The sequence below is a fragment of the Girardinichthys multiradiatus genome, chromosome Y, assembly GCF_021462225.1.
Source record: "Girardinichthys multiradiatus isolate DD_20200921_A chromosome Y, DD_fGirMul_XY1, whole genome shotgun sequence".
NCBI classification, from domain to species: domain Eukaryota; kingdom Metazoa; phylum Chordata; class Actinopteri; order Cyprinodontiformes; family Goodeidae; genus Girardinichthys; species Girardinichthys multiradiatus.
This window is the reverse complement of record NC_061818.1, coordinates 6,744,897-6,762,643: the sequence shown is the minus strand read 5'-3', so window position 1 is coordinate 6,762,643 and position 17,747 is coordinate 6,744,897. Positions and strand designations below refer to the sequence as shown.

The 17,747-nt window shown below is 39.5% G+C and overlaps 1 protein-coding gene across 1 annotated transcript; it reads right to left on the bottom strand.

The window, feature by feature from the left end:
* Window positions 1-103: 103 nt before the first annotated feature.
* Window positions 104-15,175, bottom strand: rabep2 (rabaptin, RAB GTPase binding effector protein 2). The gene is made up of 12 exons (XM_047359124.1): window positions 14,883-15,175; window positions 11,537-11,692; window positions 8,923-9,005; window positions 8,466-8,840; window positions 8,283-8,378; window positions 7,729-7,827; window positions 4,673-4,786; window positions 2,853-2,931; window positions 2,727-2,738; window positions 2,410-2,564; window positions 920-1,036; window positions 104-813 (listed from the first exon to the last, which is right to left on the bottom strand). The coding sequence occupies exons 1-12, from the start codon at window positions 14,905-14,907 to the stop codon at window positions 709-711; spliced, it is 1,416 nt and encodes a 471-aa protein (XP_047215080.1). The 5' UTR covers window positions 14,908-15,175; the 3' UTR covers window positions 104-708.
* Between the last annotated feature and the right edge of the window lie 2,572 nt (window positions 15,176-17,747).

Sequence of the window (17,747 nt, the reverse complement as noted above, 5' to 3'; positions counted from 1 at the left end):
ATCTGCATGTACAGTCAAACTGCTAAGAGCTCTGAGCCAGAGACCTTTATTATATCCGTTTAATTGTGACCTTAATGCTTGAGAGAAATGATGTGACAACTTGTTTTTCATCTTCAGTGTGTATTAAAACAAAAAACAAAAGATGTTACACATTTCTATTTCACAACAAATACAACAATCTCATTTCACAATCCAGTCGTACATTTAAATTTAAAGGTCGTTATGGGTCACGAAGATATGCCTGCTAGGTCTATGCTTAATAGATCCATAATTACATATAATAACAAAATACATTAAAAATCCTCTATTTTGCATTGCTTTATAAATCCTCACTGCACTGTGCTCGAGTGCAGTTTAGTGGTCCCTTTTCACTGAGAAATATTGCTTATTTATGCATAATAATTACTGCAGTGTTGCACAGATGAGTGTTTTGCTGGAGTTGTGTCAGTTTTATAAACAAATCAAGTTCAGATTTACATTAGTACTGTACAGGAAGGAATGTGTTGCTAGAAGTCATTTAAAAAATGGTTCTTAATCACTAAGAAACCGTTTCATGTACTGACATTGAACTGTAGCCAGCGAAAACAGAAGTTCCAGTGTCTCAATACAAAAAGTGAATCAGCGGTGAATGATCTGGGGTGTCAGGTCAGCATGCGGACTTCTATGTTTGATGTTGGTCTTTGGTTTACACGTCTCTTCCACTAATGCTCACGAGACATCAGCCGGCTGAGAGCCAGCTTCACCGACACTCTCCCCCAGGATTTCCCTGACTTGTTCCAGGGTCTCCGCCTGTCGGATCAATTCCAGCTTCACCTGAGCGTGGAGAGAGATGTCGGACTGAATATTAGCATGTCACAGAGTGTGGGTGCGGTGGATCTGAGAGCTTGCGCCTGTCGCTGGACATTGATTCGTACTGTACCTGAAGCGACTGGGAGAGCTCGACGAAGTCCCGCTGCACAGCCTGGCTGGTGTCCACCTGGGAGCGAAGACTGATCACTTGGCTTCGAAGTTCCAGACACTGTTGGTGAAGCACGGCCTGAGATACACAGAGACGGGGACGTTAAACCCATGTGTCCTTTAAACACATGGTGGGAAACAGTTTTTCACAAAGAAAATCTGAATAGTGTGGTGTGATCTGAATAGTCTGATACACCTAAATAAAATCTAGTGTGATCAGCTGCCTTGAGAAATCACCAAATTAGTCAAATAAACAGCATCATGGAGACCAAGGAACACAGCAGACAGGTCAGGGATGAAGTTGTGGAGATTAAAGCAAGGTTAGATTAGACAATATCCTAATCTGGGGACATCTCACTGAGGACTCCTCAATCCATCCTTTGAAAATGGAAAGTGTCTATCATGACACGGCCGCCCAACCAAACTATTTAATCATTCATCGGAGAAGCAACCAAGAGGCCCCTGTTAACTCTGGGGGAGCTGCAGAGATTCACAGCTCAGGCGGACAATGAGCTAAACAATCCTGAGAAAGACATGGCCACAAAAGACTTTGTAATGGGAGAGAGCTACACTTTCCACCAGGACAATGACCCTAAGCTTTAATGGAACGGTTAAAATCAGGAGTCCCAAAATCCAGAGCCGGGATCCTGCAACGTTTATGCATCTCTGTTTCAACACACCTCAATCCAATAATTAAGTCTATAGCAGGACTCACTAGCTGAGGAAGTAATTGAGCAATTCAGATAAAGCGTGTTGGATCACCATCTAAAAGTTGCAGGACGCCAGCCCTCAGGGACAGAGGTTTAAAACCTCAGATTTAAATCAAAGCATATTCACGCATAAGAATGGCCCAGTCAAAGTCCAGGCCTAAATCCAGCTGAGAATCTTCAACATGACTCGAAAACACATTCACAGACATTCTCCATCCAATCTGACCTCGGGCTACGTCCCAGTCTCCAGAAGTGCAAATCTGCACTTTTCAAGTTTCATTTGAAAAACATGTATCATTTTCCCTCTACTTAACAATAATGAACTAGTTTTCATTAGTCCATTACATGAAATCCCAATAAGATACACCAAGGTTTGTGGTTGTAATGTGATAAAATGTGAAAACGTTAAACGGGCGTTAACAGATTCTCCTACATCACACAGAACATTAATTTCACTTTCTTATCATATCTAGTATCATTTTCATATCAATTAGGTTATTCTTCGTCATTAGGGTTTTTAATACTTTAACAACAAAGAGTGACTATGATAAAAATTTCGGCTACAAACTTAAACAATAAGGAATGGTTGATAAAATACCCCTACAGCTTTGCATCTCCAGCTCATCTCAGACTGAGCGCCATCAGCATAAATAGTCGTAGAGACTTCACTGATGTGACTAAATGGCTGCAACTGCATCAAAATAAGAGCTGTACTTCAGCTTTAAAAGCAAGTTTTATTTACTTTATCATGAGTGAGTGCTTTGTTGGTGCTCTGCAAATGAGTGAGCGCCACCCGCAGAGCTCCCAGTTCATTGCGGCAGGCAAGCAGCTCAGCCTGCTGCTGGTCCTTTTGAGCCTGGATCTTCTCCGTCTCCGTCCTCAGAGTGGAAAGCTGCACTGCGGAGACAATCACAAGCACAGCTCCATAAATTTACAATTATGAGACTGATAACCGCATGGATGGAGAATTCCAGGCAAACGAAATGTCATCCTTCAACAGGATCACAAGAACTGCTAATTGGTTTACCAGGCTAATAATAAAGCATGATGTTCACTCACCCCCTAAAACATCTGATGACAGTAGTTGCAATCAGCAGCAGCCATGAAGCATGAAGGGAAACAAAGAAATGGTTTCAGCATGGTGAAGGTTAGCAGAATAATCTCAGTAAGAAACAGTATACACACCGTTCTCCTCCGTCCGACTGTCCAGCTGCTCCCTTAGATTGACAATCTCAATCCGAAGTCGCTCCTCACAGTGCGCCCCCTATAGGAATTGGATAAACAATAAGTTGTGGAGGGTCATCACTAATAAGGAATAATAATAATCTGAGCTGTGGATATCTGCAGATCCTCCAGAGTAACCATGGGTGTCGAGGCTGCTTCTCTGGTTAATACTGGTCTTAAATGGCCTGTCTCCCTGACTTTTCAGTTCCATGGTCTTCATAATGTTCACTAAAGAACCTCTGATGCTTTTACATAACATCTGAGATTATATTACAAACAAGAGGATCCTGTTTACTAATCAGGTGACTTCTGAATACAGATGATTTTCCTTAAAGGTATCAAAGGGGGGTATTTGTTGATCAAATCTAGTAGAAATCACAGTATGTCTTTTCATCTGTATGCAGATGACCTGCAAATATATCAACCGGTCACTCCAAGTTCTGCGCTCAGTTTAAACTCCATTTACAGCTGCCTTAAAGACATTAGGTGATGGCTCTCAAAACTTTCTCCACCTAAATAATGATAAACAGGAATGGATTTTGCTCCATGCCTCCAGTAAATCATGCTTTGTGTTACCCAGCCCGGGTCCTTCGCCCCCCCACTTCAATCAGGTAGTAAAAAAATCTAGGGGTGAAACTTGACTGTCGCTTAAAACTCGACAAACAGGTTGATTGTCTTGTGAAGACAAGCTTTTTTCAGCTTTGCCTGCTGTCTAAAGGAAAGCCATTCCTTAGCCGCAGCGAAGTGGAGAAGGTCATCCACGCCTTTGTCAGTTCTAGACTTGACTACTGTAATGCTTTATCAGTCAGTATCAATCAGTCTTCCGTTTCCCGTTCACAGCTGGTACAAAATCCTGCTGCTGACTAACTCACGTAAACATGAACACGTCATTCCTATCCTTCTATCCCTGCACTGGCTTCCGGTTCAGATCAGGATACAGTTTAAACTGCTGCTGTTTGTTTTTAAAGCACTGAAAGGTCTTGAACCGCCCTACCTAGCTGAAACCACCATCCCAGCAGAGCCTTACGGTCTGCTGGTTACCATCTGCTGGAGGTGCCTGGCTCTAGGCGTAAGCAGTGGTAGGACCGGTCTTTTTCAGGGGCTGGGCCAGCATCCTGGAATAATAATAATAATAATCTCTGACCTGTTTTTATTCAAAGCTGAACTTAAGACCTATTTATTTAAAAACGCTTTTGACATTTGATTTTTAGTGTATTCAATTTTCTTACTTTGACTTTTTTTATATAGTTTTCTGTATTTAAAGCACCTTGACCAATGCAAGGTGCTATATAAATATAGTTTGATTAATTGATAATGTAACAAAATGTAAAAATATTCAAATGGTATTAACAGTTTTAAAGGTACAGCAGTTATCTGCTATAAAGCTGTCATGTTGCCTGCTGTACCAGCTCTTCATGCTATGATATATGATGTATTATAGTCAAATCATAGTGTCACCCAAACTGTAAAATCAAAACTTTCATAAAACCTAAACAATTATTGCAGTAAAACCCTAATTTCAACATAAAATTTACCATAAACAAATCGTAGAATGCATTTCATCACTACATGAGGTTTTAAATTAACTGCAAACTTTCCTTAAAGCAGAAAAAACATTTTGTTTTATAATTTCAGACTTTCATGTAGCGAGACCTCCATAAGCCATACCATTATCCTTAGAAACTAAGTTTAAATAGATTCTTTTTTTGAATAAAAAACTGATTCATCAGCCCTTCTGACTGAGGCGTTCTGTAAGTTAGCATCTAAACTGGTAGATTTACATGCTGGGAGCCCAAGAGGGATGATCCGGGATCTAGTAAACTCTCTTCAACGTCTTCTCCTTTCAGCCTGGACAGCTCAGAGCACATTTTCCGCTGAGACAGCGACAACTCCGCCTGGACCCAGAAAAACAAAGAAAACTGAGGATAAATACACAGGCATTTTATTCATGAAGTGCATGATGCTTTTTTCATGTCCACGAAGAAGATAATGCTGCAACATTCAGCAGCTGTAACTTATAAAAATACTCATTTTCAGAAGGTTGGAGGCAAATCTGCATCTGGACATTGAGCCAGATCCATAATGCGCATCAGTTATTTCCATTATAATTATGTTTTTTCATGAGTTATGGTGATAAATAACCACAAAACATCTCAAATCTCATGTATACATTATATAATTTATTATGTGAAATCATAAAAAACAAGACTGAATTACTTTTTGCTGGCGAATAATCTTGGAGCCACATAGCTACATTGCTTTACAGCAGACTTACAAGCAGATTCTAGAAAGTTCCCCTAAAATCATAGGTCACCAAAGTAGGCATGACACACTTCCTTGGCAAACAGTATCTTTTTCCAATCACAATTAAAATACAAAAAGATTAAAATATAAAACAGAAAATGGCGAAGGAAAGAAATAACAAGCACCGTTTCTTTTTGCTTCCTTGTTGTGTTCTGATGAAGAAAAGACAATACGTTAATCACGCTGTAACTGAACAAAAATACTGGAGCCAGCAAATCAGTGGTGTTTCTTATACAGGTCCTTCTCAAAATATTAGCATATTGTGATAAAGTTCATTATTTTCCATAATGTAATGATGAAAATTTAACATTCATATATTTTAGATTCATTGCACACTAACTGAAATATTTCAGGTCTTTTATTGTCTTAATACGGATGATTTTGGCATACAGCTCATGAAAACCCAAAATTCCTATCTCACAAAATTAGCATATTTCATCCGACCAATAAAAGAAAAGTGTTTCTAATACAAAAAACGTCAACCTTCAAATAATCATGTACAGTTATGCACTCAATACTTGGTCGGGAATTCTTTTGCAGAAATGACTGCTTCAATGCGGCGTGGCATGGAGGCTATCAGCCTGTGGCACTGCTGAGGTCTTATGGAGGCCCAGGATGCTTCGATAGCGGCCTTTAGCTCATCCAGAGTGTTGGGTCTTGAGTCTCTCAACGTTCTCTTCACAATATCCCACAGATTCTCTATGGGGTTCAGGTCAGGAGAGTTGGCAGGCCAATTGAGCACAGTGATACCATGGTCAGTAAACCATTTACCAGTGGTTTTGGCACTGTGAGCAGGTGCCAGGTCGTGCTGAAAAATGAAATCTTCATCTCCATAAAGCTTTTCAGCAGATGGAAGCATGAAGTGCTCCAAAATCTCCTGATAGCTAGCTGCATTGACCCTGCCCTTGATAAAACACAGTGGACCAACACCAGCAGCTGACACGGCACCCCAGACCATCACTGACTGTGGGTACTTGACACTGGACTTCTGGCATTTTGGCATTTCCTTCTCCCCAGTCTTCCTCCAGACTCTGGAGATTTCCGAATGACATGCAGAATTTGCTTTCATCCGAAAAAAGTACTTTGGACCACTGAGCAACAGTCCAGTGCTGCTTCTCTGTAGCCCAGGTCAGGCGCTTCTGCTGCTGTTTCTGATTCAAAAGTGGCTTGACCTGGGGAATGCGGCACCTGTAGCCCATTTCCTGCACACGCCTGTGCACGGTGGCTCTGGATGTTTCTACTCCAGACTCAGTCCACTGCTTCCGCAGGTCCCCCAAGGTCTAGAATCGGCCCTTCTCCACAATCTTCCTCAGGGTCCGGTCACCTCTTCTCGTTGTGCAGCATTTTCTGCCACACTTTTTCCTTCTCACAGACTTCCCACTGAGGTACCTTGATACAGCACTCTGGGAACAGCCTATTCGTTCAGAAATGTCTTTCTGTGTCTTACCCTCTTGCTTGAGGGTGTCAATAGTGGCCTTCTGGACAGCAGTCAGGTCAGCAGTCTTACCCATGATTGGGGTTTTGAGTGATGAACCAGGCTGGGAGTTTTAAAGGTCTCAGGAATCTTTTGCAGGTGTTTAGAGTTAACTTGTTGATTCAGATGATTAGGTTCATAGCTCGTTTAGAGACCCTTTTAATGATATGCTAATTTTGTGAGATTTGACTAGCTTACTTGTCACTATTAATTTTGTGAGATAGGAATTTTGGGTTTTCATGAGCTGTATGCCACAATCATCCGTATTAAGACAATAAAAGACCTGAAATATTTCAGTTAGTGTGCAATGAATCTAAAATATATGAATATTAAATTTTCATCATGACATTATGGAAAATAATGAACTTTATCACAATATGCTAATATTTTGAGAAGGACCTGTATATGCTGGATATGGCTCACTGCCCAGGGCGGCGCAACCTTAGGGGCACCAAGAGGACAAAAATAGGTCACCTGTTAATTGCCCCGGAGTTGGTTTCTGATTTGGAGCTCCAATTTCTAATTAAAGGGCTATTTCATAGTTATTTTAAACAATCGGGAATGCGTTTGATTACCTCTATGACTACTTAACCTGCTTAAACCCAAAATGTATAATACAAAGTTGAACAGAGAGTCTTTGAAGCACAATTTAAGGTTTATGAAAACCTTATTCTATTGCTAAAGACAGAAAAAACTGCATTTTCAATGTTTTTTGTTATCTAAATCACAAAACTAATTCCAGCATCTTATGTAGTTCCCAATGCATCCTTCTAATAAGTCACATAGTATGAAAGTTACTCAGGAGCAGAATTTGGTTTGTCAGGGGACCAGGTTTGGTTGTGTGTGGTCCAGTAAGCAGAGGAAGGTGCAAAAAGAGTACTACAGGGTACTATTTACTCATGAAGCGCCGCTGCAGCACAGTACTGAGATAAATATCTGGCCCACAGTAACTAAAGTCAACCTACAACAAAATCTACTATGTTATTACAATCACTATCTAGTTTGCCAATTTTGTAAGGATTTGATTAGGCTAAATTTTCAGATGTTCGTGTCACTCACCAGCCGGCTCTGGACCGCATTCTGTGATTGGCTGAAAGATTTCTGCAAATCCTGTAGGAGGGTCTCTGAAGTCTGGACCTGAGACTGGAGCAATGAGACCTGAACACCAACAAACACATCAACTTGTATTAAAATCTGCACATTTCACTGGTGAATGAATCTGATCAGGACTGGAGGGCATCAGATGATTTTTTTTATTTTCTTTGAGGTCTGAGCTGCTGATTCCCATTTTCCTCCTAAGGACTGTTACACAGAAAGAGTCATTAATGTAACCTTGGCTGAATTCAATAATATGTAAAAAAAAAATGTCCTGCAAGGGTCTACATTAAGGTCATACTTTATAAGCCAACTGAACATTAAGCAATTTTTTTAATATATTATTTTATTATTTCTTATTTACTAAACTTGTTGGCCAAAACGTTTACATTTTCAGGAGGAAAAAGGTAATCAGATTTTTCAGTACCTTACCTGCATCAGTCAGTCCACCAATCAAAATTGGTAGACTGACTGATGCATCACTAATTAGGACAACCAATCAGTGCAGTGTATCCCACCTGTTGGTGGGTGTGGTGGGTCTGTTTATCCAGCTCTCTCTCCAGCTCCTCCTTCTCCACCTGCAACCGGCTCACTTCCCCTCTCAGCTCTGACAACTGACCAAACACACCACAGATTTAAACCAACCCTCTGACCTGCTACCACCTTACAGCTGAGTTACTGATAGGCTGCTGTCTCTGGACCTGCGCATTGAGGGCATCCCAGTCACTGTGCGTAACAAGGCGGTGTCCAGCCGGCGGCAGGTAGATGGCTTCAGGAACTAGCGTTCCCGTGGAAACCAGCGACTCCGTGTCTTCCTGAGCGAGGAGCTTTCTGGGCAGAGACGGCGTGTCTAACGAGAATGAGGACAGCGAGGCAGAGTCACAGTTCTGCAGGGAAAAATAACCCTCCGCCGAAAGAGGCGACCCTTCTTCTGCCGCTGCCTCCAGCTCTGCTGGGCGACTTCGCGTTTGGTCCACCGATGAAGCCGCTTCATCCTCTCTCAAGCTGCTGACGACCGATGTTAGAGATTCATTAATGGAGAAGTCTGCTTCGCCCCGACCCTTCCTGCTACTGGTCTAACAGGCACAGAAAACAAACAATGAGATTCAGTATAAAACACTTTACTTTTAATTTAAAGAGACCCAGAAGCAAACCGACCGTGTTGTGTCCACTGGTTCTCCTCCAGTCCACAGGCTGGGACTGCAGCACAGCTATCCTGGCTTCATACTGGGCTGCAGTCTCTGAAAATAGGGCATTTAAGTTTATAAACAAATCAATTCAATTCAGTTTTATTTATATAGCACCAATTCACAACACATGTTGTCTCAAGGCACTTCACAACAGTCGGGTTCATACATTCCAATTAATCCTAACCATTGAACAGTGCAGTCAGATTCGGTTATTTATTCAAATTGGATAAAACGTTTTTCTATCTAAGGAAACCCAGCAGATTGCATTCAGTCAGTGACTTGCAGCATTCACTCCTCCTGGATGAGCATGTAGAGACAGTGGACAGTCACTGGCGTTGACTTTGCAGCAATCCCTCATACTGAGCATGCATGTAGCGACAGTGGAGAGGAAAAACTTCCTTTTAACAGGAAGAAACCTCCAGCAGAACCAGGCTCAGTATGAGCGGCCATCTGCCACGACCGACTGGGGGTTGAGAGAACAGAGCAGAGACACAAAGAGAACAAAGAAGCACTGATCCAGGATTACTTTCTATGGGAAGGAAAAGTAAATGTTAATGGATGTAGCTCCTTTAGTCGTTTCACCTAGAAAGAATGAACAGATAAACTCTGAGCCAGTTTTCAAGGTTAGAGTCTGAAAGAGAGAACATATAATTAGTTACAGTAAAAGCTCAGCCAGTCGCCATGTCTAGGAGAGAGAAAGGGTTAAACACTGAAAGACAGGGCCATGTGGATCATCTGTAGAGGGTGAGCATTAAGTTGTTGCCAGCAGAAGCTCTGACGATGCCCCTCTCCAGAAAGGTGTCACAGGTAGACACAGAGTCAGGCCAGGTGTAGCTTCTAGGAAGAGAAAAGAGATAACATAAAGGTAGAAGCTGAAATAACCGCAAATAATGCAAAATTGGAGAGTAGTATAAGAATGTAGCGAAGAAGGTGAAAGTGGTCATTATGTCCTCCAGCTGCTTAAGCCTATAGCAGCATAACTACAGAGATAGTTTCAGTTCAGATTATTTAGTTAAACGCCGCTTATTTACAACAATGTCGTCACAATACAGCCAATCTGATCTTTACATGCTAATAAAATTATTTAAAGCTAACCTCAAGTGTTCAATAACGTTTAAACAAAGATGAAGCCTTGAAACAGCTACCTTCAGAGAGCTGAGCAGAACCCTCAATAAACTGAAGATCTCACCATAGCACTCCAACCAGATTTAAGTCTGGACTTTGACTGGGCCATTGCAACACATTGATTCTTTTCTTTTCCAGCCTTTCTGTCATAGATTAGCTGCTGTGTGTGGGATCACTGTCCTGATGATGACCCAGTTTGGACCAAGCTTCAGCTGTTAGGACAGATAGACTCTGTCCTAAAGTCTCAGAAAGTCTTCAGAAATGTTTCAACAAGGACATGTTGTCGTTCCACTCTGGCTGCTGCAGAGACACTTTAGCGACATCTGGTCATTTTACTCCTTTGCTATTTTGTACGTTTGCAACTTTTTTAGGCATAAAAACAATCTGACTGCCCAGGTGTCAGTTCAGAACATTTCAACTGGTGAAGGAGCGATGGACCCAGAACCGACTTCAGCAACAGGAAGGCTGAACATAGTAAAGATGCTCCGTTTTATTTTTCTGCTCTTTCATCTTTGTCCTCAGGGAATCACGCTGGATTTGGAAATGTTGGCTTCCTTTCTGGAATCTCAAACTAAGGTATGATTCTAGAAAATTCACAGAAAGGCTGAAGTTTACAGTTTAACTGGGCTAAATGTGTTCAGTTTAATGTCTACTCTGTAATCACGTCCTTGATTTAAGTTAGTAAAACTCTGGAAAAATATTTTAAAGGGGACATATGCTTTTAAATCCTTCCTTTTCACCTTAAATCATCCAGCTGTGGTCTATATAAAGTGGAAACTCAATGCTTTGGTCTGAACTCCTTGTTCTTGTAGCTCCTCAGGCTCCTCTTCTACCTGTTCTGAAGTGCGTCTGAGAGCAACTTGTTTTGGTGCCGTCTCTTTAAATGCTGTTGAGGCACTTCACCCCCCGCCCCCCTAGAGGTCAAAGAGAGCGTTCCACTTTAACCCGTTCAGCCATTTTTGCAGTTTGATAACAATTATCTAGTGCTGCAGAAACAAGGCAAAAACGCTGAAAACAATGCTAACCCATTGATGTAATAATATTAAAACCTGCAGTCTAGTTCTGCCCTCCAGGAGCTAAAAGCAGCACACATCGCTAACATCAGCAGAAGACCCGATGCTACTATCAGATACTATCAGAACAATGGCCAGGAAGTCACTTCAACACAATAAATTCATGTCTAAAATAAAGTTTGTTGTCATGTTAGCGTTATTTGCAGCTTCCCGCTTTGCAAAATCAGTCAGAAGGTCTAAGAAAGCAGGTTTCTGTCTATTCCCCAGGACTAGGATTTATTTAGAAAGTAAAAAATGTCAACCAGTTATCACTTTAGATTTGCCTCTAACTTAAGCTGTGTAAAGTCATATTACCATTTTTCTAAAACATATCTCTACATCATTGCAGCATTTTTACATCTGAAGCAATGTAGAAGCACAAGCCCAACACACACAGCTGCTGACCTCTGAGAGCCTCCTGCAGAGACTGGATCTCTCCATCACATTGTTTTTGCAGCTCGGCCAGTTCCTCCTGTTTGCTCAGCTCACAGATCGTTGCCACGCCCTGCCAGTGCTCGACCTGAGCCCGGCATTCGGCTAGCTGGGCTTGCAGGCTCGCCACTGAAAACAAGACAAACGTTTATCATTTATGACTTATTCCAGGATGTCTAAAGCAGCGTATGCAGCAACATGTGTTACATGCCTGGAGAAGATCTGAAATGTATGAATCTGTTACCGTAGTCGCGTAGTTTCACACTGAAAATTTTATTTTAATGTGTTATCTCATTTTTTTATCATTCTAACATTTTTACTGTCTTATATTTTTATGCCATAATTGTTTCACCAGTGACTTAAAAAAAATACAAGTTTTTCCCACCACATATACTTAAATTAATTTATTCTTTTTTGTATTGATTATGCTACTGGACTAAAATATCAATTCACTTCAAGGTTTTACAAATTTATAGCAAGGTTCATTTTTCCAGCATTATTTAAAGCAGCTGTGTCCAAACTGCGGCACGCGGGCCATTTAAAGTCCTTAGAATGCTTTTGTGCAGGCAGCGGATGCAAAGAGGCACATTTTACATTTTTTAGGGTGAGATTTTCACTGACTGAATGAACTCCTTTTAAAATGGAAAAGTATTTATCTTTTCTAAACCACGCATCCAGCAACCTTTACTGAAAAGCACGAGTACCATCAGCTCTCTAAATGAGGCTATAGAAGATAAGCTTTCTTCTGCAGGGTGACCCATACTTGGGTCTTGCTGCTGATAATTGACAAACAAATTATAGAGAGACCACAGAAAACAATCGATCCAAAACACAAAAGCATGTCTTTCTTTTAAAAAGGGCAAATGCTTAAGATCTTCGTTATCTTTCCAAAATCAGACGACTTTGTGTCATTAAAATATTTAATGTTTGGTTTATTATTGTGCTGTTACAAATACAAATCTTCACAATAAAGTAATTTTTGTGTTTAAAATTTTTATTTTAAAACTTAAAGCCCTGAGTACTTCCAATTTGACAATGTTGGCCCACATGGCAAAGATTTTGGACACCAGTACTTTAAACAGGATGCTATTATATGATAATGTCCTTCAAACCCATAATTACTTCACAACTATCATTAAAAAAAAACTCACGCATAAAAAGAACATTAAGATCAAAGTGAATGGAAAGACGAAAAAACAAAATCTTTCCAAAAGGAATATTTTTCTGACATAGAAGTGGTGATAAAGTCTCACTCAGCAGAAGTAAAACAAAGCTGCACATGTTCTGATTTAATTAAGATCTATTTAAATTACATAAACCTTTCTGATTTAATCATACAGAAATTAGCATTTCATTAAGACCTAAAAACAGCCTCATTTTTAACTGTTGCAGATGGCAGACTGTAGTTAACCCTTTAAAAAATATACATTTAGGCTAATGTGGCACCACCATCATTGCAGGATGCATACGTCCTCAATGATTAGTTAATGTTAAAGCTCTATTGAGTAAACATTAAATAAACTTACAGCAAAAAACAAATATTAGTGTAAGGTTTCAGTTTTCAGACCTGACAGCAGAGTTACTGTTTAGGAGGAAGTGCATTCAGTGAAATGTTTCTAGAATTTGACCTTGAAACCCACACATGAAGCAGGTGTCCCCTGGAAGGCCCAGAACAGGATTACAGATCTAAACAACAAGAGTGCAACTAGGTTCTCCTTTTGTTTAAAACACCTTCGCGTTATTAAAACAGGAGAGCAAACAACAACTATATTCAGTTATAAGAGCAGAGAAAGAAAAGTCATTTACTGTGTTCATGATACTGAGCCCTGAACACATACAGCTGCTTCTCAAGGCTATTGAAAAGTTCATCTATCCCAAAGATGAAACTTATTTTCTGTTGATTACTTTCACAGAATGATTTATTTAAACTTTTTTTTATCTCTTAATGCTGATGATCAAATCGGTGTCTCCATAAAGTTTGATACTAGCTTGAATCGTTCTACATTTTCCTGATTCATGCCTGTACTGACTTTGATTTTAATTAAAAAAAAGAAGTGGACCAACACCTGCCTCAGACATGACTCCTTAAATCATCACTTGGAAACATCACACTGGTTCTCAAGCTGCTTAGATTGCCTACCTCTCCATTTTTCCTCCAGGCCTTTATTTACAAATGAAATGCAATATTTAATATCATCTGAAAAGAGGACTTTGGACCTCTTTTTTTATCCTTATCCCAGGTAAGATAGTTCAGATGTTGTCTCTGGTTCAGGTTTGGGTTAATACAAGGGATCTGACAATTGTAGCTGCCTGGATTCATCAGTTTTGGTGCGACTTTCCCCCAAACTCCTGAATGGGCTTCACAATCCTCCTATAAGTGCCGTTATCCCTGTTACCTGCGCTGCTTCTTTAAACCACACTTTTTCCTTCCACAAAATTTTCCATTATCATTAACAACCAGCTTCTTTAGCGGACGGCTGTCAAGTTAGAGGTCTGACTGTAGACCACAACTAAACAATTTTTTAAGAAACAAAATGTCGGGCTTTCTTCAGCTGTAACCCATAATTATCAAAATGAGAAGAAATAAACACTTCCAGCAAGTGTCTAACTTTTATGAAAACTCTTAACATGCAACTAACTGCAAAAAGACTTTTATCTCAAATACCCAAAGACACTTAAGGACACTTGAGGTGTTTATCCTTTACTTGAGAGCTCATATTTCACAATAAGCAACATATAATCTGTGATATTATTTCAAGGACTTGAATCACTGCATTTATCTGACTGAATCAAAACAGCATAGCTTGTAAAATAAGATTAACGGCCACGTATAGAAATGCCAAAACTGTCCACAAAAAAAGGTTTTACATTTCCACTTCTCATTATTTAGTTTCTGATTCGCTTCTCTTTTTTTATCTGTGGGTTACTGGTTTAATAACTAATAGTTAATGTTACTTTGCAAAATATTATCTCTTACAGTCAATAATAAAGCAAGTATTTAAAAAAATATAATGAAAATACATATTTTGTACTGAAGTGAAATAATAGTGAAAAAATAATAGTTAAAACTGGTATTATTGGAGGAGAAATGTTGGTAAGTTAGCTTAACGTGTTAGCTGTAGCTAGCAGCTGCAGTTCATTTTAACGGCCAATCAAGCTAACGTTGATCTGTTAACGTCAAACTGCTTCAGCTTTACCTGGAAACTAGAAACAAGGTAGCATTAAGAACAAATAAAACCCCAGCTATAAATCTGACAGCACTGCAGGGCAGCATCACGTAAAGCAGAGTAAAGTTAATTAAACCTGTTGCTTTGACTACCTAGGTCTTCCTTCTCCGAGTTCATCTTCTCAGCAGCCAGCTCAAGAACAGGCAGGACATCGGCGAGAAGAAAAAAAAACAACTTGGAAAAAAAAATACCACTTTTAAGAGTTCCTAAAGTCTGTTTCAGTCATTTTGTAGGAAGGCGACGCTTTGGTGTGGAAACCATCAACACAGTGTGAAGCTCAGGAAACAACTTTCCCCGGTCTGAGCCTGCGGAAAATACGTCAACCTCCTTCCTGTTCACAAGGGCCTAACCCTGGATGCCAGGAAAGCAAACACTCGGAGAGACAAGGCAGGAAAAGAGTTTATCTCACTGGGGCCGTGATACAATGTTTACATATGTAAGAGTTTTCTGTGAGAGAATTTGTGTTAAATACTATTGGCTGTCCTTGGAGAAAATCTTCTAAATAAATGTATATGTTTAGCATTGTCTTTAGAGTAATCTGACAAAATGTACAAACCTATTATTATACATTTTTCAAATTAAAACCCAGACCTTTAAACACCCCCATTTTAAATCATGAAATATCATGATTAACCACATTTTTGGGGGTGTATATTTTACCGGTCAAACCCACAGCCCAATTACTGCCAAACTTGTAGAATCAAGAAATCAAGAGAACATGCCTGACAGCATGAAGTAGGCTAAAATAAAAGATCTTAAAAAAACAAATCATGATCCTATGTAAAGAAATTCAAGAACAGCTGAGAAACAGAGACATTGACACCTATCAGTCTGGTAAAGGGTACAAGCCCATTTCTAATGGTTTGGGCCTCCAGTGAACCACAGTGAGAACCATTATTCACAAATAGGAGAAAACACAGAATAGTGGTGAACCATCCCATGGCAACACAGACACACACACATATACCCAAGGACAATATATAGAGAGCAATTCATCTACAGTCATGTTTTTGGACTGTGGGGGTAAACTAAAGCACCCAGAGAAAACCCACATATTCACAGAGAACATGCAGTCCATGTAGAAAGAGCAACGGCTGGGATTCAAACCCCTGAACATCTTGCTGCAAGGCAACAGTGCCAATTACTGCGTCACCCAAACTAAAATTAAACAACCATTTTCATTTTAGAGGGAAGAAAAACTTTCTTGGAAACCTTTCCAAAAAAAGTCATACTCCAGTCTGTTTCTTCTTGTACTGTTATTAACTTGCTAACTAAGCCAAGTAGAGTCTGACATTTAGCCGTCATGGTTGAAACATTCTCTAAACATTGCACAGTAAGAGCATGTGGGGAATTTGTTGGGACATCCACTCCTGGGAAGACTGGCAAACGTATTTTACTTGTAAAATATCTTTTTCTCAGGCCTTATATCCCTTTCAAGACTGATGGGCAGAAACAATTTATTCTCTGTAGGTATTATTGAAATATTTCACCCATTCCTTCTTTGTTCTGACACAAGTTTGTTTTGGCTGCTACTTTCTCTTCTTAAACACAGTGGAACATGGAAATACTTGTTTAATCTTTCTTTTTCCTCTGATTGCATGTATTGGTGATTTATTTCAACCTGAGCTTGTTTGTTATAAAGTTTCAAACATTAACATCTCATTTTGATGGTCTAGCTGCTCTCCTAAAAAAAGCTTTCAAATCATTTGGCACTTTGTTAAAAGCAAATTGTTCATTTTTCTTTAGTTCTAAGGTTAGAAAAACGTTTTTTTTTTAATCACTAATGTCATGAAGTACAGGTAAATCTTACATTTCTTTTTGTAATATTCATGACTTTGCTTTTCTTGTGCTTTCTTAGGTCTGATCATATCCTGTTCTTTGGAGCCACATGCAACACATAAAACTAATTGATCAATTTAAAGGACAATTTTAAATACACAAAAAGTAGCAAACTCAAAAGAAACTTTAAAGAATGTTGAATATTTTAGTAATCTAGTTACTTTATATTACAGGGCAAAACAAAGCGTTTCAACAACTGCAATAATAGTAGCCTGAAATTCATCTAAATAGTATTTCTAACATACCATAAACTCTTCTTTAGACCTTCTTTCAGCCACCAAAACAAATACTTTAACACAGTAATACAGTAAAACTTAATACATATGAATATTTGTAAAGTCATAGTAAAAAATAAGCCATTGCTCACACAATAGCTGTACTCTGTTGGATGAGTACTGGTATTATCAAAGGTTTTATATACATTTAGTCACAGAAGTTCTTGAATCTGTATTTCTTTGCTTCCATTTTAAGATTTCAAATAAAAGTTTTCATAAGATCACTGTACATGGTTCTTCTGGGAAAGAGCTGAAAAGCCCTTGTTTACTTTATTTTTGGGGTTGTTTGGAGAAAGCCAGAGTTCTCAATAGAAAATAATCCCCTGCACTTTTTTTCCACAAGCTCTGAGCACAGAGAGAAGGGTCAGTGTGATGGCTGAATAAGCTGACAGGTCACATTTTTACTGGGTTGCCGAAATTTTTATTCCCTAAAAGAATAAAGCAAATTTTATTTAGACCGTTATTACATTTTTATTAGTTCCATCCTTATAATTTTCTTTCTTAGGTCAAACATTTTGGGTACCCTTCAACAAGATTCTTGCAGGAATTTTGGCCCATTCCTCCTGACAGAACTGCAATAACTGAGTCAGGATTGTAGGTCACCTCACATACCCACATATTTTCAGCTCTGTTTGCAAATTTTCAATGAGACTGATGACCACTTCAAAGCATTAACTTTGTTGTCATTAAGCTACTTTGGAACCAATCTGGTAGGATGCTCAGGGTTATCGTGCAGATGGAAGACCCATCTGCCCCAAGCTTCACTTCCTGGATGTCTTGAACTCTCATGTAACTGGGTGTAGACCAACCTCAAAAATACCTTGAGGATGTTTCATTCCAAAC

What these genes read in the sequence shown, in the direction of transcription:
- rabep2 (XM_047359124.1), bottom strand. Translation starts at nt 14,907, where the DNA reads ATGAACTCGGAGAAGGAAGACCTAG. An exon ending in GGGATGCCCTCAATGCGCAG is followed by an intron (nt 8,379 to 8,465) that starts GTCCAGAGACAG and finishes GTGTTTGGTCAG; the next exon opens with TTGTCAGAGCTGAGAGGGGA. An exon ending in CCCACCACACCCACCAACAG is followed by an intron (nt 7,828 to 8,282) that starts GTGGGATACACT and finishes GTTGGTGTTCAG; the next exon opens with GTCTCATTGCTCCAGTCTCA.